This window comes from Streptopelia decaocto, assembly GCF_964273445.1.
Source record: "Streptopelia decaocto genome assembly, chromosome: 1".
NCBI lineage: Eukaryota > Metazoa > Chordata > Aves > Columbiformes > Columbidae > Streptopelia > Streptopelia decaocto.
In genome coordinates this window covers 7,214,689-7,242,237 of record NC_138663.1, presented here as the reverse complement: position 1 = coordinate 7,242,237, position 27,549 = coordinate 7,214,689, and the positions used below count along the sequence as shown (strand labels likewise).

At 39.1% G+C, this 27,549-nt stretch overlaps 1 protein-coding gene across 2 annotated transcripts in view; it reads left to right on the top strand.

Annotated features, from left to right (window-relative positions):
- Positions 1–240: 240 nt before the first annotated feature.
- USP6NL (USP6 N-terminal like) overlaps positions 241–27,549 on the top strand; it is a 128,876-nt gene continuing 101,567 nt past the window's right edge. The window contains exons 1-2 of one of the 2 annotated variants that reach the window (XM_082072689.1): positions 241–335; positions 5,235–5,324. In XM_082072689.1, the coding sequence (XP_081928815.1) occupies positions 5,321–5,324 (4 nt within the window). In that variant the 5' untranslated portion in view covers positions 241–335; positions 5,235–5,320. Of the gene's footprint in view, positions 336–5,234; positions 5,325–23,171; positions 23,322–27,549 lie in introns of those variants that run through there. The other variant, XM_082072690.1, reaches the window with a different exon arrangement.

The following is a 27,549-nucleotide window of genomic DNA, read 5'->3' as shown; positions in this document are numbered from 1 at the left end:
GTCCCGCTGGGTCCCCACCGCTCCGGCTGCCGGAGCAGCCCCGGCCTCGGCCAGGGACGGCTCGTTGAGAGTCCAAGATGGCGGCGGCGGGAACGGAGAGCGCGAACCGCCCGGGATCCCCCGCGCCTCGTTGTGAGTCCAAGATGGCGGCGGGTCAGCCCTGTGGGCCGGCGGGGGAGGGGCGGGGGCGGGGTGGGTTTCCATAGCGGCGGCCGCTGGTGTCACACCGGGGCACTTCCTGGTTGGAGGCCGCCGGTCCTGGGGCAGCAAGCAGGGAAGTGCCGCTGGGGAGGAGGCGGACGGAGGCCCCGGAAGGAGGAGGAAGCCGAGCAAAGGTAGGGGCGAGCCGGGACGTCCGGCCATTGTGCAGCTCCCAGCGGGGTGGGCGTCTGGACCTTTCCATTCCCGGGGTGCGTGTGTGTTGGGGGGCACATCGCGCCGGACCTCTCCATTGAAGCGGGCGGGGTGGGATCCAGTTCCTAGAGAGCTGAGGGGAGGCGGGTCATACCATCCTCCCCCGGGGGGGAGCCTGGGCTGCGCACACCCCCCGCAGGGCTGGGGAGGTGGAAGAGGCGGGAGCCGGCTCCCGGAGGGTACCGGGGTGCTTCAGACTGTTCCATTCCCAGCGGAGGGGTGTGTGTGCTTGGAGGGTCCGTACTATTTCTGATGGGAGTGGGCAGCGTGTGGGGAGCTCCGAGCGGAGGCGGCTGAGCCGGGAGTGCTGGGGGAGCCCCCGGGAAGCCCCGTTGGGGTCCCATTGTAAGGCTTGAGGGAGGTGTGGCTGCGGTGGGGGGGGGTCGCCCTGGGAAAAGGCGGCCCCAGGCGGGGGGTGGGCTCCCCTCACGGTAATGGGGGCTGTGGGGGCTGGGGCCTCTGCAGGCACAATGGGGATTAGGAGTCGGGGGTGGGGTAGTGTGTGCTTGGGGGGGTCGCAGCTGTGGTCAGACACCCCTTGTGGCCCCTATTTTCTGTCAGGGTGAGAGGCTGTAATACCAGCTTCTTGAGCAGGGAGGTTTTGGGTGGCTGAGCCCTCCTTTTAATGTGACTTTCTGGCACCGCCGCCTTTCTGTACCCGCTCCCTCCTGTGCTCTTCGCGATACCTCAGGTGTGTGGTGACAAGTGGCGGGTACAGGAGGGGCCGCAGACCCCGGTGCTTCCCTCAGTCTCCATAACCCCCACTTGGGACCATCAGCCAAACAGCCAAATATCAGCAGTTTCGGGTTCTTTCTGCGGTGTGGATGTTGCCCGTAGGAAACCACCGCGGCCATTGAACCGCCAGCTGAACGAGAGTCAAGAGGCGGCTTCAAAACGCTGTCGCCAAACTCCTGTACCAGTCGTTTGCCCGCGAACACTTGAGAATAACTTTCTTTGTGCCGCTCTCTGCTTGGAGCAGCTGCACAGAAACTGCCTGTGAGCGTGGCTGCTTTTCAGCTTTCGCTGAATTGTACAGCGCAATGAAAGCAAATGTGCATCTGTCTCGTTCGCAACAAATGTATTTTTTGTGGAGGGTCAGTTCAGTGGGAATACTTGTATTAAATGATTGTGCTCTGTGGTTATTTAGCTCGGTGTGTTCCCCGCAATAGAGAACTGCTGTGTGACAGCCGAAACTCCAGCTCTGCCAGGCGGGTGGACATGAAATCCAGCGGCCAATCAGCACAGCCTGAAACTAAAACCAATTTGCTTCAACGCTTTGTAGTGTAAATATTCCTGCTATGAACAAAGAGGAGGGTGTGCCCTGCTGTTTGTTTCATTTGTACTTTTATGTGCTTCCTCATTTGTGGCCGGTGAATGACTTTGTGCAGGTTCTTCAACTGGAGTAGACTTATTTTGTTGCAAGTTTTACATTTGCACCGTCTTGGGGCATTTTACTGAGCTGGGAAGCTCAGAAGCTTGGTGCTATATTAGGAATTTTGGTTATGTTTTTTTAATAGCCATGGTCTTAAGCAAATTAGTTTTGCTTCTTTTTAACTTCTTTTGTTACTGATTGTAACTTTGTCGTTAATTCAACTTGGATGCAGTGTGAAATAATCACTTAGTAGAACTGCGTTTTAACCAGCTGTTCTTTTGCTCTCTGATGATAAATATGGAAACCAATAATTTCAAACCTTAAAAACGTGCTTCTGAGATGCCTGTATTTGTTTTCTTTGAGGGGGGATAACATTTTGGTTTAAAGAAGAAAGAAAATGATAGTAAAATAAGGATTTGTGCCAGGTGTGTGTGTGTACATGTTGCTCCTATGATTTCTGCTTCTTCGGAATTGGGGTATAAATTCATAATGTTCACTCCTGAGCATTGAACAGATACACACAGACTAGACCTGAATCTTAATTGCCAGCTTAAAGGAAAATATTTTATCTGGATAGAGTAATTGTGTGTAGAATTATCATATGCTGTCATTTACTTGCAATCTGGCTCATATTAAGTATCCTGAAACAGTATTGGGTGAAAAAAGAGACCTGGCACCGAGTGTGGAAACAGATAATTTGTTGTACACCTTCAAATTCAAGCACTAATAATAAAGAGCTTCTCTCACTGGAGGTATTCCTTTCAAATCTAAGTCAAAATGCTGATAGTTTCACAACTATTCAAGGTAAATACCACCCAGGGCTGGTAGGTGTGTGTCAGTAGAGGAAATACTGGGCGGAATACAAGGGTTAGCTCTTCAGGAAAAGAGACGGATCAAAGGTATGTGTGTGGTGGTAGTTTTTTTTTTTAATTTTATTGCCTTGTTAATTGCAAGGAAAAGCATAAAGGACGTCGGGTACTATTTTGAATAAAAAGACAGTTTTTCCAAGATGTTATCTTTCAGCAAGACACTCAACAACTAATAGTTGTTCTTTCTCTGTTGTGTTGTAGTTGGCGGTGTTTCTGTGCAGGAGAGAGCCCTGCAAGCATTGCAATAAATCAGGTTGTTGGCTGAGAGAGCTGAGTGATAACTGTTTAGTTTCTCTCTCACATCCTTAGGAAAAGCATCAATATTGTTATGCAGTAGAAAGTACAGACTTTCAGACTTTTCCTGACTTTCCAATACTGCTTGCTATTACTTTATCTGAAATTACAGATTAAAAGATGAAACTTCCCTTTTTTAAGCACTTTCTAATAGTCAAATGGCCTTTAGCAAGATGATAAAGTTGTGAAGGAGGGAAATTTTATAAAGGACATATGCGGTGTTATTTCAAAGAACAAAAACTGAATTAAACTGGAAGTCTGTATTGGCTTGTATTAGCAATAACTAGGATAGGTGAGATAGTGACATTTAAGATCTGGAAGTTGGAGTTAAGTTGCTGTGGTGTACAGAACATTTTCTTGTCATGGTTATGATGCATGTTTTAAGATAGTATATAGATGCTATGTTCTCCCCTACTTATTTCCTTAGTGTTATATAACTAGATTCTTATAAATGATATGGTGCATAATGATGCTATTATTAGCCTTAAGTGGTTTTTAGAACCGATGTGTTTTTTTCTTTTCCTAATGATCAGCCTTTTCCTGTACATACACACAATAAAATGTCATGCAACGTGGTGTCTCTGAGGCAGAGTATTGTTAGTTCGTGTTTACAAGACTAAGGTGAGACTATACCTTTGGAAAATCCAGTTGAACAGGAGACTCCGGTCTTCTAGTTGACTCTGTGTATGACTGAGGAACAATTTGGGCCCCAATGTGGTGTGGAGCTCTGGTCAAAAGTACTTTGGCCCTGGATTGAGGGCTGTCTGGGTGACTCGTTTGCTGTTCTTAATAGCTGTAATTAGTCCAGTAAATAATTAAGCGCTCTGGAAGTTGTATTTGATAATTTTGACATCAGTAATCAAAAGGAAGCTGACAAGACTGCTGTTCTAATGATGTTTTAACCACTTTATTTTTGATGAGGCTGTGTGTGCCTCAGTATTTAATTTAGCAGCCATTCAGAGAAAATTGACAGGACCTGCAATTCAAACTGTTATTTAGTGGTTGCACCATCTCACAGCTTTGTGTTTATCTGTGATTTTTTAGAATGTTTGCGTACGTATTTCTCTGGCACAATACCGTTTTCTTCGCCTATTAAGCCTCCACCCCATGTTGCTTTTTCAATGTAAAAAAGGTTGATAGTAATTTTCAGCTTGCAGCATTACCAAAGGCTTCCTTTTGGCAGCTGGACCTTTTTGTGATGTGAATCCAGTCCAGTGGTGGTTTCTCTACTCCTTTGGCCTGTGCTGTTAGTCTGTAAATGTTATACGAAGTCATACTTGAGAAGATATTTTCTTTTGTCTTTTAAAATTTTATTTTATTTTTTTAACATTAAGAGATCAGGAGAGTTGAGACTTGAAATCTGAGTCAGAACAAGATATTATCTGGCTGAATTAGCACAAGTGGTCGGGTTCAGCAAGTTCTTAATGGTTCTGAAAAGAGGAAATAAATCACGATATTCCTTAATTTACAGAAACTCTATTTGTGTGGATATTAGAGGAAAATTTTATAGCTTAATAGATATGTGTGCTTGCCCTTTTTTTTTTTCATCTCAGCCATGAGCTGAAGTTACTTTAGTTTCACTGTTCTATCAGATTTGTAAAAACTTGCTTTTAGCAGCAAGATAGAGATGATATAATACATTTTCCAAAATGTACTTGCTGTGCTGTCATTGTCGGAGGTTAAAACCTCTATATTTTGCTTCAGGGAGAACCAGGCACGTTATTAGTGAATCCATAACTGTCTTAGTTGGTTATTTTTTTTTTTTAATTTTGATTATGAATTGACTGATGTGATGGTTTACAGTTGCTAGAAATGGGAACTGAGGAGGAAGTGTTGGAGCCTAATGCCAACCCATGCTTATTTATTTACTTGTAGGTCTTGTGTTTTAAAGAGCATCTTCATGTCGCATCTTCTTGCAAGCTGAGGTTGCTGAAGGAAAATACTACTTTAGTATTTTCAGTTGCCATGTCTGTATTGTAGTTTTGTACTATTAACTTCTGAAGAATGTTTGTTATCTTTTGGGAGCCGTTATGTTTTATGAACCAGTACATGCACATGAGTTCATAATATGAATGTTAGAAAAAAGTACATGTTTTGACTTTATATACTTCAAAATATATCCATAAGCAGTGAAGTTCCTCAGTCATAACAAATACATCTTTGTGTTCTTTTTTTTTAATGAGGATGAAAAGATAGTAGGAAAGACAGTTAATATATTAACATTTATTCTAGTTATTTGAAGTTGAAAAATTAACTTGTCTCTTTTATTTTCCTGCTGTCATCAGGACATGTATACCTCTGGGAAACCTTCTCCAACAAGAGACTTTGCTTCAAGACCCGTCTTGGATTATATGCAGAGAAGTTTCCAGTCATGAGTGAGTAGATATGTTTATTTAAGAAAAAAGAAAACCTTAGTTTGCAGTTTAGAAGAAATATGCTTCTGTAGTGGGTTTTGGAAGGTGATTCTTCCTCAAAAATGTTCATACTGAATTTTATCTCTTCAGTCCTTTAAAAATAACCAAATATAGCTGGCATTTGGCAGACAGTGTTCTTAATGTGCAAATTTTTGATCGATGTGTGCTCTGAAAGGCTTCTGTGTTGGTAGTCTGGTTTCATTTTCAAGAAGGTGAATTCTGTAACAAGCTGATGTTTGTTTTTTTTTTACAGTATAAATAAAACATGTAACTCGGGGGGAAAATGTTTTGGGTTTGCTAAGGACTCCAAAATATGTGACCATCCAGTAAATTAAATTAGCTGGTAAAAATCCAACCTAAAATGAATGGACTTCATTTTAAGGGAAAAAATAAATATATTACTCAAATTCCAGTATAGAGGTCTGATCCCAAAGGAATTTTGGCATGTGTGGAAAGATCTGAGCCATAGAAAACTGCGATTTAAGATCTGTTTTGGTTGGAAAAAACAGGTGAAAGGCACCAGAAGTTTTGTTTTAGGCCGTATCTGATGGGTAAAAGAATCTCTTTTTAGCCAACTGTTTGAGTGTTTGAAGGTCTTTCATAGGTTTTATGGATGTGAGACTTTGTAATGTAATTCTTGGCAGCAACATCACCTACCTCTCCATCGTGTGGAATTAGGATACAACTTCCTATGCACAGGAACTGTATAATGTAGCTCAGTTTCAACACAACTGTACTGAATCTGTTTGAGAACTAGCATCTAGTTTGTAGGATAATTATATCTTATGTTAGTAAAATAAGAATCTTTGATTTTCTGGGAGGAAGTGAGTGAAGAAAATTGTTGGTTAAATTCCTTGTCAAACTAAATGAAAAATGACTGTTCTTGTCATCTGGAAGAAAAAAAAAGAATGATGAAGGACATGGTTGCTAAATGCAGCAAAGGAAAAAATACACCAAAAAAACAAGACTGAAAGAATTGCTGAAGTCCAGGGTTCATGCTTAGTGTACATAGAACAATTTTAATATTTATATAGGATTATATCTGTTTTAGCTTTCATATTGCTGTTCACACGTGTTTACTTTCTGACGTTCAAAGTATTTACTGTACTGCATAGATGACAACTTTACAAGCAGTTATTTAAGTACCTGAATATCCTGATCTGGCAAACACTACTATATTAATCTTCATGTTTTTTTATAGAGCATCTCATGTGCTTAAACATAACAAATAAGTGTCTTTTTAGCTTTTGAATCATGGTGTGTTAAGTGTGACTCACTGAGGTGTAGCTGTGATGTTGTTGGTTTGAGTACAACAAATACTGTCATGACTTGAGCAAAACATCATTGATATTGGTGAGATTTTGACTTGATTCCAGACCGGAGAGTTTAGCTTTACATTAGCAAGAACGAAGACCCGTATTCAAATGAAAGTTAACACTCTGGCAGTACTTTTTGTGGTGATTAATAATAATGTTATTCAAAATACAGTCTCTTCTTTGCAGGACACTACATTCCTGTGGTAGATTAGATGCTTAAATCCATGCTAAGTGATTGGCTTCCAGGGCACAAAAGAAAACACTGCATTTTTTTGAAAATATGGTTCAGCTTGGGTAGGATTTCTTGGTTTACAGTTTGTTTCAGAGGAACTGGAACTATAAGTATGGTCTACATAGTTTTAGCCTCCCCTCTACTAAATACCTCAGTCTCAAAGGTCTTTATCATCTTATGAAGATGCATTTATTTGCATAGTTCTGTACGGGTAAGCTTATTCACAAGGTCTGTGGACACCTAGAATTGCTAGATGTGTTCAAAGTGATGGGAGTGTCTGGTATTCCGAACGTACGCATCACCTGGTGTAATTCAAACCCCAAATCTATCTAAAATGTGAGAATGTCAAACTTAGGAAGGCTAATAACTTCTTGGTTGATAAATTCAGGATACTGTTATGTGAAGGCTACATTATAGAATCCTACTTGTTGTGTTCTTGTGATACACTTGATGCAATATATATTTCCCTTGCTTTTTGTGAAGGGCTTTTCCACGCTCTCAGTCCTACAATGATTAAATACCTTTTATGATATCTGCTCTAAATTTATTCACAGGCAGTTCATATCTATTTGGTTTTCTGCCAGCCTTATTCACTCATTTAAAAAGCAATTTTTACCTTGTATCATATTTGTCGTTTCAGCAGCTTGTTACATAGAGCATATTATTTTATTGAAACAGCATGTAGAAGTAAATTTGTAGTATGTTGGTACTTAAGAAGCACACACAAGCTTATTTTTAAGCAAATGATGAGTTAATTTTTTTTGGAAAGCGACTAGGGGAACTCCTGCTGTTGTATACATTTTAATAGTTATCAGTTGTGTAGGTAAATGCTTCAGATCCTGTTGTACCGGTTCTTCTCCAATATTGGGGAAGAGTATTGACAGAATTGCCAAGTCCACTATTCCTGGTAGTTGTTTTTAGTTGTTGAGCAATACAGAGAATCTGAAAAGGTGTTAAAACGGAGGCATTCTCTCTTAAAGCTCTTATTTCTGTGATCTGCCTTTATATGTTATAATAAATAAGACAAATCTGTATTTCAAATTATAGTTTAACATTGTGTGCCCCATAGGACAGTGAGGTCACATGCTTAAATTGTGGGTAAGAGTATATAATGTAGCTAAGTTAGATTGATTTTGATTTACCATTTAACAGGTAACTTGTCAGAGAAACCTTGGCTGTATGTAACCTGGCTAGAATGTCACATCACAGAAAGAGTTGGTTGAATTTTCTACGTTTTTGCCCAGTTGTTGAGATTTAGCTGTCAGAAAGCTTGTAGTGTCATGACAAATTCTTATGATTATGAACTGCGTTTGGGAGTTTCCCTGTGCATTGTCCTTTGAAGAAAGGTCAGTGCACTGAACTTACTCGAGTGCCTCCAATGAACTCAGTTTGCAAACAATTAAAATAAATCTTAGTACATACTACTGCAACAAGCTGCTGACATCTTCATTTTTCACCCACCTTAAATATATAGGATAAATTGTACAGAATAATTCTTTCTAGCTTTGTCTTTCTGCTCTTAGTTTTGTTCCCCACACCCTAAAAACACTGCTTGCAATTGGGAAGTTAAGCTGCTATTCTTCAGGTTTTCCTCGCAATGGGCTGAGGGCAGGAGCACGTTTTGTGTGTTTGGAAGAGATGCTGTGCGATGTAACCTTAGATTTTGAAAATGGTCAGTGTGGCCTGGTAGTGAGGTGGGAAACTTTTTGCTTCACCAGTTCAAATCAAGACCACAATGGTGTGATTAGAGGCTCCTTCTGTTTGATGGCTGGTTATTTGTCTTGACCTCTCATTACAGCTGGCTTTCTAGTTCGTGTTCACAGAGGAACCTTAGGGTTTTGTGATTTCTAAAAAAGAGTTTTCTGTTCTTTCTTTTTGAGTTCTCGTAGTGTGTGTAAAGAAATAGTTTTGGCTGTTGCTTTCTTTGTTCACGGGCAATAAACTTGGGAATTAAAACAAATGTTAAGGTCAGCCTTAACAGATAATGTAATGCTTTAGCAAGTATGTGTTGTTATTCCTATGCTTGCAACAGAGAAACGTGTGTTCTGGGCTTTTCTAAAACTTTCCACGCTAAGAAAAGTCTGTTTGGTTAAGGCTGGGTCAGTTTTCCCCCCTCACTTCCAGCCACCCCTCCTTCCATGCCAGAATGAATTTGTAGTGAACTGAGGACAAGTCAAACTGTTCACAAAATAACTGCTGGGAAATGGACAATTTTTTGAGGCTTACAGAAAGTGTAAGGTGCCTGTGCATTTTGTGTATTTTAGAGTAAAGTGTTGCAAATGACAAAGCTGATCGGTGTAGTTTAAGAGGCTTTGTAGTCATCAGTTCTTTTCAGTGAGATTTAAAGAAAGGAAAACAACCTAAATTCTGATTCATACATAAAACTGCATGCTGGGGAAGGAAAGCTTAGAATTAAGCTAAAATTTATTTAAAATGAAATACAATAATAAGTAGCTAAAGGTTGTTGGATCATTATGTTACATGCTAAGTTTTTATTTTATTTTTTGAAACATGCACCCTGAAAACCCATTTATAAAATTCAAGCTTGAAGATACGGCCTGTGAAGTGTGTTCTCTAACAATTGATTTCACAGCACAACTATCTTCTAATCTTTAGAAATATTGTGACTTGAGAAATACAGAAGAAGCTGTTGTGTCCTAGGTCATCTTTACTGAAATATGAAACAGTTATTCTTTAGGAAAAACTGAAGATCTGAGTGGCAAAGAATTGCAGGACATGGGGGATAAAGAGGCATAATGCAGATTTGAAAAAGCTTAGTTTGAAGACTTGGGATGTGTTCAAAATATTTAAAGAATTAAATAATAGTAACCACCCCTGCAAATTGACTATCTGGAAAAGAATGAAACCCACAAGATACTTAAAAAAGCTACTGTATATTAACAACCCCATAAAAATTACTTCATTAATAACATTAGTTATTGCTCTATTTTTTCTTGAAACTGTCAGGAGAATTTACCCCTGTATGTAACTGTATTGACACATGAACACTTGGATCAGAAGTAGTGTAGTCACTGTTTTTTTGTGGTGGGAAGATGAAGCGTGAAAAATACACGTATCCTAAGTTGTTTGGCTCCTGAACCTGGTGGTCAGGAGAAGTGCTTCCCATTCTTGATCTTGCTTCGCTTTTATTCTTCTGTGTTGTCTTAACTTTGCACTTCTGTTCTCTTCAGATGCTGCTGGTTAATCCTGAGTCTGCTGGGTGTTTGCTTGGGTAGCGCAGCTCATACTTGAGAGAGACGATCAGCAAGTGCGCTAGAGAGAGTTTTCTAACTTAAACCGCAGATTCAGAGGTCAAAGTTAATGAGTTACAGAAAGTCGTACGGACTTGCGGAAAAGCTTTGAATGAAGCTGAGTTTCGTTAAAACGGTCTGGCCTGCAGGAGTCAAGGCTGAACTGAGCGTCTTGAAACTTCTGTGACCCCCCTTTAAAATGTTGCACTTTCCAATCGAGGGGGGTGGTGGCCTTTCCCTGTCGGAATTTTTGCATTTTTCCTCCTTGCACGAGCATTCCTGAGGTTGATTTGCGTGGGGTGGGCTCCCTGAGCTGCTTTCTGCATAGCTGTAACGCAGGGAGAGAAGTGCGGGGGTGAGAATCAGTGGTCGGAGGGTGAGACTGTCCTTTCCAGTGCGAATTGTGTTTTTCCCATGCCTGAAATGTGTATGAACTGTAGTTTAAGTTGTTTAGGACATAGTCATCTTAGGCTTCTTCTACACGAAGTGAGGAGAAGCATCTCCAGAGGGCTAATCAGATCTTGGATGACCCAGTTTCTCACCAACGCTGTAATTAACCTGCTCCTCTAAATACAGAGGGTGCATTAGTCGCAATAAAACATAAACCCAAATACTTTACATGCACAGAACTGATGATGAAATGTAGGCATGTTAATAGAAACCTACTTGTTTTCTTAATATTCACATTTGATGATGTTAGATTTCTTGTTATTTATTCAATTGACATAATGTTGCAACTTCTCAGACTTTGTGAGGGTGTTTTTTTTCCTGATAGTACAGCTATTTAAATATATCAGAACACAAACAAAAGCTTTTTGTAATTTGTCTGCATTTAAACAGACTTTTAACCATTTTTGATCACTTTAGGATACTTGGGACTGGTAAGCTGGCTTTCCTTGCCCTTAGAATTTATTCAGATTGAAGAGGAAGACAAACATTTTTGAGTTTTGTTCTGTCACTTTTTTAACCAAACAAAATAAATCTTCAATCTCCATAGACTTATAAAGTCACTTTATTTTCTTAAGCTTTGCAGGTGGTTGCAGCTACTAAAAATGTATTTATTGCATTAAGAAACTGTGCTTCAGGTGATACGTACAAGTTCAGTAGTCTCACTTTCTGTAAGGCAAACAGGTACTGTGTAGTGTTTACTGTTAGTTAATAATGTATAGCAAGGCTAAATTTTTTAAAACCCTTTGCATATATTTCAAACACATTTTAACTAATATACGTATATGTTATACATATATTTTGTTTTGCCATAAATGGAACTTCAAGGCTATCTTATTTCAGTTGGGCTTTCTCCCTGTGGGATTAAATTCATGGTGAGATTGACGGGGTTTCTCTAAATTAGTTAGTCCAACATGACACCTGTGTTTAAACCAATGTAATTTCTGTTTGTAAACCAAGATGTTGGCACTGGCAGGAAACTATTGTTGGTTTTGAACTGACAGGAGACTTGTGGCAGGAAAATTACCATCCTGAATGTAATTGAAGTACCAGCCTTTCTGTATACACGTTTATTTCTCCCTGAATATGTCCTTTATAGACACTGGCACTTGACATCTATTCTGTTGTGTTTGCAATGAAAATTAAGGTTGGATTATTTACAAATTATTTACTTCGTGCCACTGTAACTCTGTGTGTGCACCCAAAATAGTGAAGATTATATAAATATATTTATAATATTTTTATATTTAAACATTCATTTACATATTACAGTTGCATTACATATTTATATATAATTTTTATTTATATTATAAATTATGTACTTACATGAAATATATAACAATTATTTTGTTTATGTGTTTATATATAGCGGGACAGAGTCCTCTTTCTAAATTTGTCTGCCTCTCACTCTTTTGATTGATGGGCAGTAAGGACCGCTTAATTTTTCTTGCTAATTAGTGTACATGGAAGTACGTACCTTTGGCATAATATTCTCCTGTTACAGTTTTTTTTAAATTTAAATCTCAGTTTTTGGGCCTATCTCTGTAGTTCTTTATATAGAACGTTGCACAATAATGCCTTTATTGCGGGTCTTTGCTAGTCCTGCAGCAGCAGAACACTGTAACCTTGTTCTCTGGGGTGAGTATCAAGTATCCACCGCTATGTAAGCAATTCATATTTCTGCGATCCTATTCATCCTGTGATAAGTTGAGGGTGGCGTTCAAGTACATTCCAAAGCGGGGAAGGATGCAGAAACTCACGGCTAAAATACAAGTGAGAAGTGAGAGCTATAAATGTAGATGTTTGGACAGGCACCCCCCTCTCTGCATGGGGCACTATATAGACACAGAACAATGTTCTATTAATACTTACTGCAGAGAGGACTCTTTGAGGCTTCAGTTTTAAGCTTCCTAGTGGTGTTATCATTTCCTATTGAATTAGAGAATTCACATAACAACAGCTGAGTCAGCTGAAGTCAGAAGTGGGCTGAAGACGACTTTTTTTTTCCAACAGCCATGTTAAGTGAGGTTTTCAGAAGACTTTCCTTGCCCGTTGTGAGTCATGTTGTTCTCTCCGTACAAATGATTGAATAATACTCACCACTGTGTTGGAAAAGTGAAGCTGGTGCTGCTCATTACTGTACCTTTTATCACAGATAAGAAAAACAATGAGCCGCAGCCTCATTTTATATTATCTATGTTCATATTCAAGAAATAAAACACATGATTTACAAGATGCGTGGCGGTTTTAAGCTAAACTGACCCGTGTTTCAAGAAAACCTGCTCTGACATTCTGTACCCAATTTTTGTTAGAGAACAACCTCTTTGATTTGTAGCAGGGATGGAAAACATTTGGCATTGTTGCCATAAGTGGGGTTATGCAAGTAGTCCCAGCAGGACGACCGGCTCCATGACTGACTCTGTGTTTGTTTAAATTTAAGATCTTTTCTTAACCTCTCCAATCCCTTGTCCTTTCAGTGTCTCAAGGATGGTTGCAGATGTTTGTGTAAACAAAGCAGCTACACTTAGGTAATATCTTATCACTCAACTGATTATAAGGTTTGTTTAATCTCTCATTGCAAAATAACCCCCTATAATTAAGATACTTTAATTCTTAGAATTATGTGGGAGCCTGACAAGATAGCACTGGATGTTTTTCAAGGCTCTTGGAATGTCAGTACCTGTCCTGCTCAAAATGTCTGAGATGGGCAGAAAACTCTGCAGGACTTCCAGGCCGGTTTGTGAAGCTGGTGTGTTGAGGTTTCTATTTCTTTTTTTCTTCTTTCTTTTTTTTTTTTTTTTTTTAAATATTATTTTCCTCCTGCCTTAGTTTGTGCAACATAATAATTTCTGGAAGGGAAGGCACAGCAACATGCTGCAGAATCTCCAGTGCTTTTCAGCAGTGCAGTCATTAATCTAATAGATCACTAATATCAAAAGGCACTTTGTTTTAATAAAGCACTTTGGTTTGCCATAGGAGAGGATTCTTGAATGCAGCCTTTCTGTTTCACCCTTGAAAAGCTCTTTGAAAACCTGCCTAGTTCCGTGTAGTGCTGAAAGGCTCGCTCAGAGCCCTTTTGAGCAGGAGTCAGACTTTCCAGAAATTTTAGAGACATAAGGAAATATGTCTCTCACCAGAATGTGTTCTGTTTTTGTTCAATATAAAGCCTTTTCCTTCTCTTATTAATTTATTTATTTATTTTTGGTGTTAGAAATCCGTACAACATTATGTGAGGAGTATTATTTTGTGCTGCAGCTATTTCTGCGTTGTACAAACACTCTAATGACACAACCCTCCTTCCCTGCCCTTCCCAAACTTACTTTTTGGAGGTGATGCTCTGTTCTCATCAGCGATCCTGCACTACAGCCGTATTTTGTGTCTGTTCTCCAGATCCTGCTTGCCTTGCACGCTCCAGAGCAGTTCTATTTCATATTACTTTATATCTGGTTGTAAAACATCAGACAAGCTTTTAGCTTTCTCATACTTCCCCCCAGTTACAGCAAGGTACTGTAAGAGTGTTTGAAGGATGTTGGGGTTGGTCTTGGAGGATGGGAGAGGAAAAAGTGGGTTTATAGTTTGCCTTGAAAAGTTTAGGTGCAAACTGAAAAGTTTAGATTTTGCTTTTTATTTCCTCTCCAATTCCTCCCCACACAAAAATCTTCCTATGCTGGAAGCAGTGATAAAGATGTCTTTAGTTTTTTATTTAACCGTGTGGTAGGAATATACTTTTTAGAGCAAAGGCTAAGGAGTCACTTTTAGTGATGTTTCAATATTTATTTATTCCCCATGCATTTAAACAAACTAAACTGATATTTATGTGAAACTCACTGTGAGGCCTTTGGGTGCTGTGTATGTTTTTTTTTTTTAAATTTTTAAAATCTTTTTAATACATTGGTCATTAAATGGAACTCCTGTTTTGAAGAACTGACTCTTAATTTGTGTTTCGTTTAATGCTGTATATTCAGTGGTTCTACTAGATGATATAGCAAGGCCAGGTTACCTGTGTGTTGTCCAGTGTCACCCAACAGATCAAGGGGAGGTTTAAATTGGATATTAGGAGAAATTTATTCACAGAAAGGGTTGTTGGGAATTGGAACAGGCTGCCCAGGGAAGTGGTGGAGTCACCATCCCTGGAGGGGTTTGAAAGGTGTTTAGAGGAGGTTCTTAGGGATATGGTTTAGTGCCAGAGTTAGGTTATGATTGGACTCGATGATCTTGAGGGTCTCTCCCAACCAAAATGATTCTGTGATTCTAAGTTCAAGGGTAAATCTGCTGTAAAGGGATGATGGTGGCACTTCTGTTTCCATTCTTTAGCACTGGGAGAGCAGGAGGCAGAAGTGTGAACAGTTAATAATCTCTGGTTAGAACACAACTACATTGAGCAGACAGGCCTGGTTTGCTTCTGTACAAAGGACGGGGCGTCACTTCTGGGCTGCGTGACCTTCAGGCTCGTTTCCTTCGATTACTTTTGAAGCAGCATATGTCTCTATATGAAAGTGTTTTCATCAGTAAGTAAGCTATATTTGTGTGAACAGATATTTCTTTAGTGTTAGATTAGCCTATTACAAAGTATTCAAAACTTGCTTTACAAATTGAGTAAATCTTTGCCAAAATAGATTGATGAATTGACTTTTGGCTTCAAAATTGACACATGTAAGATAGTAATAGTTCTGATTTTTGTTTAATATTAGAAAAAGGAAAAAATATTTCTTCTAATGACTTGTATGGCTTTTTTCCATATGCTTAGGTTTGACAGAACATCTTAATGCTATCCTTTAGTTGAAGATAAATCTGTCGATTAAAACTACAGTCCTGACCCAAATCCAGGCAATAAAAAATTGCTGCCTATTCTGCTTGGAATGTGCATATGCAGGAGATGCTGCATATTGTTGGAAAAATCTTTTGTAACTTTTCTGTTGTAGTTACAGCTTCATAAATGTTTAGTTTCTTTTTGAGACTTCTAGTATGGAACTTCATTGAGGGTTTGATTGCGGGGTAACAATAAAACCCTGGCAGATGTATTGTTTACCTCCTCTCCTCCCTTCCTTCTTCAGCTCCTCCCTCTGCCCCCTTCCCCCTAAGGACAGGCGATCGGGAGGGAAAGAAGGACAGAGAGAAGAGAGTTGGAAAAATTAGAAATGTTTTACTAATGCTACTGATAAGAATAGAGAAAATAATACAAAATATACAAAACTGATCTTGAAAGTCCCAGCAACTGCAGAGCCGGCACCCGAAGTCCTGGACTGGACTCTGCAGCCAACCGGAGCTGGATTCAGTCTCTAGGCTTCAGTTTGCAGGGACGACTAGCAAGGTCCTCTCCTAATGTCGGCCATAAGGAAAAAGGGACGAGATTCTTGTGATCTCCCACTTCTATATGAAGTATTCACATGAATGGGATATTATACTTGGTTGGTCAGTTTCTTGGTCACCAGTTTCTCGTTGCGCCTCTTGTGAAATGTCCATCCATGCTTATCAATAACTTCGCATTCCATTGCCATGTTTACCAAAACATGTATCTGGTTCTCCAGGAAAATGCAGCTAATATGAAAGCTTTAGCTGACAGGCAAATTCACTAAAAGAGAAACTTGTTTTTAACAAAGCCAGGACAAACTTTTTTCTCAAAAATAATTATAATTTGCAGCTAAAATATACGTATATGCTGATATTGGTCTCCATTATTGGTTGGATGTATCGAGTGGGTGATGAAAGTGACGTATGTGGGCAGTTCCCTTGGCTTCGTTGGGGCTCTCTGGGAGAGCTGCTGTCTTGTTGTCACCTACATCCGCTTCCAGAACGTGTTGTAGCAGGAGCTGAGGGGGTAAAAAATAGTGTGAATTGAGTAAGAAGGGTAACAGTAAGAGTGTTGTGCAGTGACAGGATTTTGCAATGTGTTGTTTCTTTCCTTAGAGCTTCAAAGTGTGCAATAATAGCTGCTGAACATAGCTATATGGCTATATATATATTTTTTTTTCCCCTTTCTCCTTTTTCAGCATTTGTTTTTCTTCTTTGGGTTGAAAAGCTTTTGCCTGGAACAGGTGGAATTAATTTAATCGACCATTTATTGAAGTTCTCCATCATCATCCTGAATTTAATGAGCAGCTTTATTGTGTATTTAAAGTAGAAAGAAAAACAGACTTTAAAAAATGTGGACAAAGGTCTCTCATCCTCTTTAATCAGTGTTCACTTAAATAATTCTAACAGAAAGCTATCTATCAGATCAAGCTGCTTTCTGCTCCCAAGAAGGCTTCTAGAACAGGGTCATATGGTTACATCAGTTTATTTAAAAACTGCAGCCATACTTTCATGCTTTGAAAATGGAAGCAACAGTGCTAGGAATGAAGAAGAAAATTCCTAAGTGAATGTGAGTTCTGTTGAATTAAGTAGTTCCTTATATTTACTGACTCTGTAGAATCATTCAGAAGACTGGGAGGCTGTCTATGTATCTACCTATTTTTACAGATGCTTTGCAAAATGTATATCCAAAGGCATTTCATCTTTGAAAAATTAATGTATTGAATAGTAAATTGAGTTATATCACCAGTGCAAAGAGTTTCCCAGGAAAGACTACCAGATTTCCACATATGATTCCCGAAGAGTGTTAGGTTTTCTTTTGTGTATCTTTTTCATGGTTTGTTTTCCTGCATTACTGCCCAAGAAAAGTCTCTAGAAAACAATGCAGATCAGAACTGCAGTTTCAGAGATTGATGGGGAGGGTTAGTTATTGATCTGGAATCCAGAATTCTATGCCAACTACAGCAGGTTATTTAAAACTTAATGAAAGCTGTAGGCTTCAGTTCAAAGACTGGAAAATTAATTCAAAACATTAGTGGGAAAGGATAGATAACCTACTTTATAACTCCTTTTGTAACGATTTGTATCATGATATATTGCCTGTCTTGGAGCTCAATGCCTATTTATTTTGAGATATTAATTTGAAGACCAACTGTGACAGGAAAAGTCAGGGCCCAGGTATCATAAACCAAAATGTTTCTGTTGGTACTGAAGACGTTGCCAGGACTTAGCTGCTAGATAGACTTTATTTGAATTTATTATTTTTTGCATGAAATAAGCAGTTTTTACTGAGAACTCACTAAGCAAGTGTTTTTACAATACGCTGTTCCTTCTATTTGATATTTAAAGGATCTTCTCCTGGCTCATGTGCCTCGCTTGTATTTCCTTAATCCTTTAAACTAATCTCTTGTTGAAAACTTTTCTCCTTTCATGAAATAGTTGTTATTCCTGATGAGAAAATCTTCATTTTCCAACCCCCTTTGCCACGATGGGAGGGAAGGTGAAGCAGTTTCGGTGTGTGTGGTTTCTGAAACTGCAGCTGCCCTGGCTGTTGCTGGCACTTGACTTTTTATAGCCCGTGTTAGGAATAATCCAGCTGACTTTGGAACATATCGAAGCACCATCTGTATTTTACAGAGGTAGGAAAAAGGGTCCAAAGAGCAAAGGGAATCCCCCCCGCCCCATTCTCGTAAATCCTGCCTGTAACGGCAAACTTTGCTCTTTTGAAGAGCTAAAGAGATACCAGGAGGAGTGTTTTGTGTGTATATATATATTTATGTGCTTTCTAGATGATAATGGGAAGATTAAAGCTGATCCTGCTTGCATTCAAACACCAACCAGGACTCGGTCTTGGGCTGGTGCATTGCTGGCCATTGCATTACAGACTGTCCATCTCCTTGGCTGCGTTGGGCCTGTACGCTTGATATCTTAACTATGCTTAGAGTCTAGCAGGTAGGGAAAAGGACATAAATAATTCTGCCTATGAGGAGCATAAAGTAGGATTATGAAGACAGATCTGCACGGGTTTCTGCAGAGGATGTGGTGGAATAATGTGGATGCAGCCTGAATTCTGGCCGGTTCAGCTTGATGTGAGATGGAAAAAAGAACGGTCACAATAACTTTGCACCTCAAATAAAATGCGTGCAAGCCTGTTGTTTGTATGAACGAATGCCCTCGAGCCATTTTAGTGTGGTGTGGGGTGTTTAATGGTACCTGCTACATCTTCCTTTCTATAAATGAGAGCACAACAGGTGCTTTTTTGGGTAGATTCGGTGCTGTCTGGAATTACCCTGGGGGTTCTTGATTATTTTTTTTTAAGCCTAGACAGAATGGCATGAATACATAAACATTATAGATTATAAGAAGAGAGTGAAGGAAAAAATATGAATTTTTTCTCAAACTTAAACTCTATTTTTTTCCTCAAGAATCAGTTGACAAATACCCACTGAGCCATACTTATGCATTGTATTTTGTGCTGTAAGTACGTTGCCTCCTAGCAATACTCTTTATGAAAAAGAACGGCTTTCAAAGGCTGGTTAATTATAATTACATTAATGGAAACATTTTTATTTTGAGTGATGACAGCTGACTAATCAGGATGCAGGTCCCTCTCTGTATTATGCTTAGGAGAGGTCAAGGGCTGCACACAGTGATCCATAAAATACCATCCTGGTTCACTGCTCCTTCTCGTACCAACATATTTAATCAGGTTGATAATGTGCCTGATTTCTGTATTCCCTACAGCTTTTCTATTTTGGAGCCTAGAAAATAAGAACTACATTGTGTTCCACATTCTCTTCCACCACACCATGGAGACCAGAAACGTGTGCGTTTGCACCTCTATAAAGAAGAAATGCGGTGGGGTTTATTTTTCGTATATTAAAAGTGAGAGTTCAAAGAAACAGTAGGATTACAAGAGCTCAGGCTTTAAGAGAACCCCCAGCATTGCTAGAAAGATTCACAACAACGTTACCAAGCTTGGTACCTTCATATTCTTCCTAGAAGGAGAATAATCTCCACTCACAGCAAAGGATCTGCTTCCCTAGGGCAGCACTAGGGAGAAAGGGTTAAACAGTGACAAAGAGAGACCTGCAAGCTTGTAAAATACATGGTAAACAAGCAGGGTAACCTCAGTCAGCTGTTGTTGCAGCCCCCCAAAATCATACTGGATAATTAGTATATTAGCCATTTTTCAGCATGGAGTTAAGAAAAACAAGATGCAAGATCATCAAGTGTGTATTGCTTAGCAAACTAGCTGTCAAAGATGAAGAATGCTTAGCAGAAATTCGTGTGATATCCACTGAACATCTAACACTTTTTTTTCTCCTCAAACAGAATCTACTTGAATTGTTATTCTATATTTGTGACACTCGGTTTCTTTTTGATTTACCTTGTGTATCTGTGTCAGAGCTGCTCTGAACTTTCGGTGGGTGAATATCCTGACCCACAGTTTGTGTTTTTCTCAGAATGTGGCGGTTGTAGCGACAGATTATATGGAAATAGCAGTTTGGTTTTGTGATTCAAAGGTACGAGTGAACTATAACCAAGTTATCAGTCATGAGTGATGGGTGAAATTACGTGATTTAGCTAGTTAGTCTGTGTTGTTTCTTGAAGTCTTTTTGGTGTTGCCACTTTTTAAGTGCAGGTTTAGTGTTACTGTCTTGTAGATGTATAAATGGATTTGAGGAAAGAGAAATATCACCCAGAAAGCTTATTGTATAATTCTTCAAGGTGTGAGTGATCTGTCTGTTACGTTGTTTATCATGAACACCATGGCCCTGCTTCAGACTCGCACTATTTTCTTTCTTTAGGTCGCACACAGAATGTTTCACAGACTCGTTTACATTTTCCTAAATTAATTTTAAGGCTTTGGGTTGTTTTTTTTCAGTTTTTTTCTATGTGACAATTTCCCTAACAAAGAAGAGAGGGGGCAGCTACTATGCACACCATCTTTGGAGATTATTTCCCATTGCGGGAGGCAGGCGTGTGTGAAAATGATTTCTAGCCCTGTAGTTCTTGTGTCTCTCTCTTAAAAGCTGAGGGTGGCTTCCCTGGCCCCTGGTGGGGAGAGAGGTACTGGTGACTGGAATAAAAGCCTTTCTAACATCTGTTCTGCAAACTTCAGTAGGTAGGTACTGGTCCTGTATTCTCACTGTAGTCCTCCACATCATCTAAGAGGTCTTTTCCCATTGGTATCTTTGTTACCAGCAGAACAGGGGGAATTTTGAAGAAAATGGAATAAGGAATAGCTGTAACCCTTTCCTGGGAGTTAATATCTAGCTTCCTAGCTACTGAAGTGCCTGGTGGTCTTTTGCTTTGCACCAAAATTATTTAAATTAAAAAAAATAATCACAAAGCATCTCTTCTATTCCTTTCCCTCTTCCTCTGCTCCCCCTTCCCACTGTTATCTTTGTCAGTTCACCATCCTCTCCTTATTCCAGCACTTCAGAACCTTCCTATGGAAGTGAGATAGTCTAGTGCAGTTAAAATTCACCTCCAGGATCTGCAAGATATAGTCAGGCTTTAGTTGATTATGTGGTTGTTATTACTGAAGATTTTACTCTACCTTACCTCTTCATTTTTTCCCTTCTTCCTTCTCTGTTTTCTTTATTCTATCCTCCTGAAAGGAGGATGTAGCATGGAGGGTGTTGGTCTCTTCTCCCAAGTAACAAGCGATAGGACAAGAAGAAATGGCCTCAAGTTGCACCAGGGGAGATTTAGTTTGGATACTGGGAAAAAATTCTTCCTGGAAAGGGTTGTCAGGCATTGGAACAGGCTGCCCAGGGCAGTGGTGGGGTCACCATCCCTGGAGGGGTTTAAAAGATACATAGATGAGGTTCTTAGGGACATGGTTTAGTGCTAGAGTTAGGTTATGGTTGGACTCGATAATCCTGAGGGTCTCTTCCAACCAAAATGATTCTATGATTCTATAATGTTTACAAAAGGACCATCAAAAGTTTAGTAGAGGTAGTTGCATTCTTCTGCGAACCATAGACTCAGAAGTCAGTTTTGAGAGGAAGCGTGCAATGGAATTGGCTGTCAGTAATGCTGTTGCTTTGAGTTTATATGTTTAACTTGAAGACAAGTTGTTTGATAATCCAAGTAGATAAAGAAAGAGCACATCATGGCAAGATAATGGTGGGAAAATTCTTATAGCAGGGATTTTGAGGACTGTATTGTTAAGTAAAGGACCTTAAGGTAAAGCAGACAACCCTGCAATCAAAATCTTATTTAAATATTTTGAAATTATAGTTGTTCTGCAAACGTCTGTTTATGGTAATCTTTTCCTTACCTCTCTACATATCCAATAATTTGTCTGAAACCTGGAACTGAAGTTTATGTACAGAAATTAGATATCATTCTCCGTATAGAAAGTTGAGAGTTCTGATTCCAGCAGTTTGAAGGAAGATAAATTACTGTGGCACAGAAATGTTTCCAAGCTTCCTACTGAGTGGACACTTGAATATTTGCAGAGTGGGCGAAGAAATCAGACAGCTTGTCAGAGAGAATGATTTGACTTGTCTTTGTTTTGCCGAACCAAATATGATGGTATTTTGGGATGGTATTACCTCTGGCAGAGGTGGATTAATGGGCAGGCTGTAAATGAGACTGACATAATAGGAACTGTTTGTCGTGCCTACGCTGTATGTGTTTCAGGAGGCTGACATGCATGTGGATGAATATGCCAGCAAATCTAAAATCTGAAGCACTTGTGATCAGCAGCTGGAAATGGAAAGAGATGAGCTCTCCCCTCCACCATCCAACACTTAAGCAATGGGAACAGAAGGTCTAAAGGGCAGAGAATACGTCTTGCTGTGCTCGACTCTGGCCCGTGGGTTGTTTTAATGTTACGGGTTTTGGGAAATGCAGTTGGCTTCCTAAATTGCTCTCTTTGTGTAGGCAATGCCTTGCAATGCTGGGTAGGAATTCAGTTTCTGAAGTGTTCACAGAGCTTTTTCAGGGCTGACAGTTATTTAATGCGATCATATAAAACACAATTTCTCGTGGTGTGTTTTTGTTAGCTCTATAGAGGCTTTGACAGAAGGCAGTTCTGAAGTGCCTTTGTACATTTTCTAAATGGCGTTAAAAATGTTGTGGGGCACATACTGCAATTTGTCTGCTTAAAATTACCTGACAGAAGTGATGATAATACCTGAGCTCAAACAGTTCTCCGGGCCTCTGCTGGTGGGAGAGAGAAGAAAGGCTGAAATTCTCCCTGGATTTCCAGCAAGAATTCCCATCACGTCCCAGGGTGTCAGAGGTGTGTGTTCGAGGTGGGGGAAAGGAACTCAATTAGTCTTTAGCAGGTGCCTGATGGAGTTTAGCAAGCTAGAGTTAATTTTAATTCCGTTCATAGGTCTGATGCTGGCTCTACACTGCACCAATAGCTCTTTTAAAGCATTACATGAAATTTCCTGGATTGAGACAGGCTTTAAAAGAGGATGCAGACACACTTCTGAGATACCAAGCCTGGGGGAGCACGTTGCATCTGTCGGCATTCATTTCAATTGGTGTTCTCTTTAGTTACTTTGCAGTGTGGATATTTCCTTTAAACTTTATTTAGAGAAAACAGTATGCATTCTCTGCAGTGAATAATTTTACAATGTTCTGTAGAAATACATTGAGGACTGCTTGCAGTTTTTTGCCTCCTTGTGCTGAAGTCACTTTAAACCCATCACCCCAGCCTGCAGAGTCGTCAGGCAGAAATCTTTCCATGGAGGTAGATGAGTTGTTCCTGCATCCGTTTTGCTCGAGCGTGCTGAACAGAGCCACGAAATAACGGGTAGTAATGAAACCTGTTGGAATTTTAGAGGAGCATCTTAGTCTCTTTGATCTTGCTAACGAGCAATGATTCAAGTGCTACAGATTGTAAAGGATCTGGTGTCACCAGCAAGACGGAGAACAGATGCTGCTAAGAAAGGTAAGAGCAGCACTGGGATTTATTTCAGTGTTCTGAGTAATTTACCGTAAATCAGAAATGTTTTGGAGTTTGGTCGTAGTTACATTAAGCGTGTGCGTGATGCTTAAAAATGTGGGGGTTTTTTTTGACATGTACAGCTGCTATAATTTGGCTTTGAACTATCTTAAGCCTAATGATTATCGTTTTGCAACTGCAGCTTTCCCAAAGAGATTCCCGATGACGTTTATTATGCTGAAGATGGAGTTTATGTCAGCATTTATATCTGCTACTGTTGTTCTAAAGATCTTTTCCTTATGTTTCTGTTGTAAAAATGGTTTTCTTGTCCGGATAGCTCGGGCTGTGAAAATAGCAACCATATTCTGTGTAATCTCATCAGAATAGTTTTTAGAGTCTTAGTGTTCTAAATGAGAATAAGAGCAAAAAATAGGCTGCTTTAGTTCTTATGGAAATGAATCCACAGCTGCACGGCTGTTTAGGTTTTACAATGAGGTTATTTCTCGATTCCAGCTAACTTCAAAATCCAAAACGGCCCTTGCAAGTGTACAAAACATTACTCGAAATAGTTGATTATTGTTGGAAATTAATTGGTGCTAAATGCTTTTCTTGTTCTCTTCACTGTGTTGAATGTTTGTTGGTTTTTCTTTGCTGAAGTAGTGCCATCCGTTGCGGTATCTGGCATACTTATCTAATTAGGAGTTAATTAAACACTTTTTTTTTCATCTTTACTTTTGCATCTTAATTATTCGTGATTGCAAACGTACTTTTTTAGAAGAACTAAAATTTTGTAGCGTTATTTAAAAAATTGCATTCCTTTCTTACTAGAATTAATTTTCTAGGACTACTTGATTTTGTGCTGAATGGGTCATGAATAATTTAGGATCTACAGTATCTGTGTCTACCCGTGACCCTGTCATTGTTCTGTTCTGCCCTTATACATAACGTGTGGCTATAGGCAAGTACCTTTATTTTAAATCACTTCTCTAATAACATCAGTAATGAGTTAGTTAATAGGACACCTCTGTAAGAACAAAATGAGACAATGCAGAACTGGGCTCAGCTGTTTTCTTCCTATTCCGAATAAAATAAAAAGACGTCCATTTAACGAAACCAAACTTCTAATTACTTTCTGAAGTTTTCCAGTGATTGGTTGAACATCCCACCCAACAGTCGTATAATTTCGTTACAGTGAATTACTTGGTTTCAATTCTCTGTTCATTTTTTTGATTTGTGGACTTACGCTCCACTAGTTAGAAGAATGAAGGGGATGGGGGTTCTGCTTGGCTGTATATATATATATATATATATATATATAAAAGTTGCTTATTGGAACAGATTCAATGGAATCGGAAGGGAAAGCCTTGAAAAACATAAGGAAATGTTCCTTTTCAGAGTTCTAAAGCTCTCAGTTTTTCCCCTCTCCATTTATTTTACTCCCTGTTAAAAGACAGTAATTTGGGGTCATTGTTTGGGCGGTATTCTCAAGCTGCTCCTAACGGAGCTAATTAGGTGTTATCTCTCACAGAACTTGGTAGTACATTTTTACAAGCAATATTAAGATCTTAACCTTAAAAAATGAAACATTCTGAAGAAAACACTTACAAAAGATGCGAAATGCTGACAGACTTCTGTGATAAATACAGCAATTTGAGTAGGCATTAGATTTTTTTTCACAGCATGCAACATTAGGCATCTGGTGTATATGACGGACTGTTTTCTACAAAAATGACTCATTCTCATTATTGTTTTCAGTAAATGGAAAAATGTATTTGTAAAGGAAGAGTTGCTAGGGAGCCCAGTGTGAATGTGAGGTGAATTCATTGAGACACGAGGGATGAGATGTGAAGTGTTTACCAATGTGCTTTCCAATTGGTAAATGCTAAAGGTTTTTAATCCTGCTCCTTGGGTGCATCCTTTTCTTCCCCTTAAAGTGTATATCATTAGGATATAAATTATTGGGTAGAAGTTTGAAGTTCGTTGTTCTTGTGTCAAAATTTTCTGTAAAATCTCTGTTCCTTGTCATGAAAAATAAGAAACAGAAAAGAACGAGCAGGTACTTGCAGAAGGGTCAGTGCACATGGGGAGAGGAGGATGAGTGGAGCCTTCGCTAGGGACCAACTTACACTCAGGAGATGAATGTTACAAAGTAATATAATATAAAATAATGTATTAATTACATTTTTTGTGTGTTTTACCTACCTTGAAACTTTTAGTCTTTAAGATTGAATGAATCTTCTAACTGTCTAACTATGTTTATTAATAGCACACAAGGTTGGAGGGGAAAGGATTCCCCCAGCCTCCAATTTTCCACAGTTATAGCCAAGAGAGTGTCTTTTTCCATCTGTGTTTCAACAACAGAAGCTTGTTATAAGGTCTATGGTAAGCACAGCTACTGTGGAAAGGAAAATTCAGCCCATGCAGAAAGAATTCCTGAGGAATGTTGTCTAAAAGGAACCCGTTCTTAACACTTGATGGGTTGGGATGTGGATTTGATGGGATAGTTGAACAGCCTGCCATAGTTGCTGGGTCTCACTTTTATTTCATGGTTTTTTACAGGCCAGAGTTTTTCATTGTGGCTGTGACCTATGCCACTGGTTAAATCAAATGCAATTTTCTGCATCATGGTTTAGTGCCAGAGTTAGGTTATGGTTGGACTTGATGATCCTGAGGGTCTCTTCCAACCAAAATGATTCTATAAGAGTGTGATAAATAGGTGGTTTACAAATACAAGACTAAATCCTGCAAATATTTAGGCAGCACAAGTATCTACCTTGTGTCGCAGTTTTAAGTCCTGTGGTTATGCTTTTGTCTTTGTTCAGGGTGACACCAGAGAATCCTTTAGTAGCCCTTCTAGGTTCTTGCTTAGTGATACGTGCAATGAGCTGAACAGTAAATTTTGGTTTATAATGTCTCACATTTCCATCCTTTTAAAAAAATCTTATTGTGCTTCTTAAAACCTCATTTTCTTTTTCTTAAAAAAAACCAACCCGAACTAAACAAAAACCCCAAACCAAACCAACCCAACAGAACCTGCAACAAACAACAACGATAGAAAAACCTAAAAGCCAACCCAGCCTGTAATTATGTTCCATAGTCTTCCAATTGCAGTGAAAGCTGCACATGTATTGTTTTTAATTTGCTTTTAATGTGTTTTGGTTTTGGGAAAACTCAGACCCTCATGGTTTTTAGATAACATCAGGTCAGTTGAAGGAAAAAGTTGCCCCTAGTCCATTCATTGTCAAAGGGGTAACACATGTAAATTTGAAGGTGAACATGAAGTTGTAAAGAAAGAAATTTTGGAAGAGGTTGCCATGATTTTATTTTGTAAGATTTGACTTTTTATGTAATTTGAGATTAAAAGTCTGTCTTTGCATAAGGTCCTAAATCATACCAGTATAAAATTTTCTTGATAAGCCTTCTAATTCAAAGCCAAACACTTCACAAGATATGAAATGCAAATGTTTCTTCTAGAGAAATCCATGTAGAGTATAAATCTATTGCTTATTTTCTTCCATCACTGGAAAGCTTATGGATATCTTTGAAGATATTGTTCATTCTGGAAATGTGGGCCTATGAGTTCTGTGATCATTGGGCCAGACGGGGATGATTGCGTTTAAATTGTGCCAGTAACAGTTCACACTTCAGAAGTCACCACCTGAATTCACTTTTGGACTGGTCTAAGTTGATTAGTTGCAAGATGGAGAAAATAAAATAAAGGTGCCACATCAAGTATCCATGGTATTTTCTTGCCGTCTTTGGTGACAGTAGAGGGAAGGTGTAACCTAATGCATTCCCTCAAGGTAACTAGTAAAATGGTGGAAACTCTCCTCACAGTTGCTTGATTATTTGTTAAAACATCTTTGCACAGAAGGTTGAGAATTTTGCCTCTTATGGGAGGTTTCAGGGTTACCTGAATTTCTTTAAAATATGTACTTTTTCCTTTCTTAGAAATTTTTGAAGTTTAATATTTTATTCTTAAGTGACTTTTGTTTTATAGATGTGCTAAGCCATTTTTTACCCTTTTTTTAAATTTCTTTTTACACACTTCAGTGTCTCCGTATAGGAATTTACTTCACTACTATAAAATTGTCCCACTTCTAAATACTCTGTAATGAACACTGTGTAGGAAATGTCTATTTAAAAATTAAAAATATCTTAGGACTTCTTGATTTGTGCCCTGGACTCAATATCTTAAGATCAGAGCTATATATTATTACCGTTTGCTTTCAAG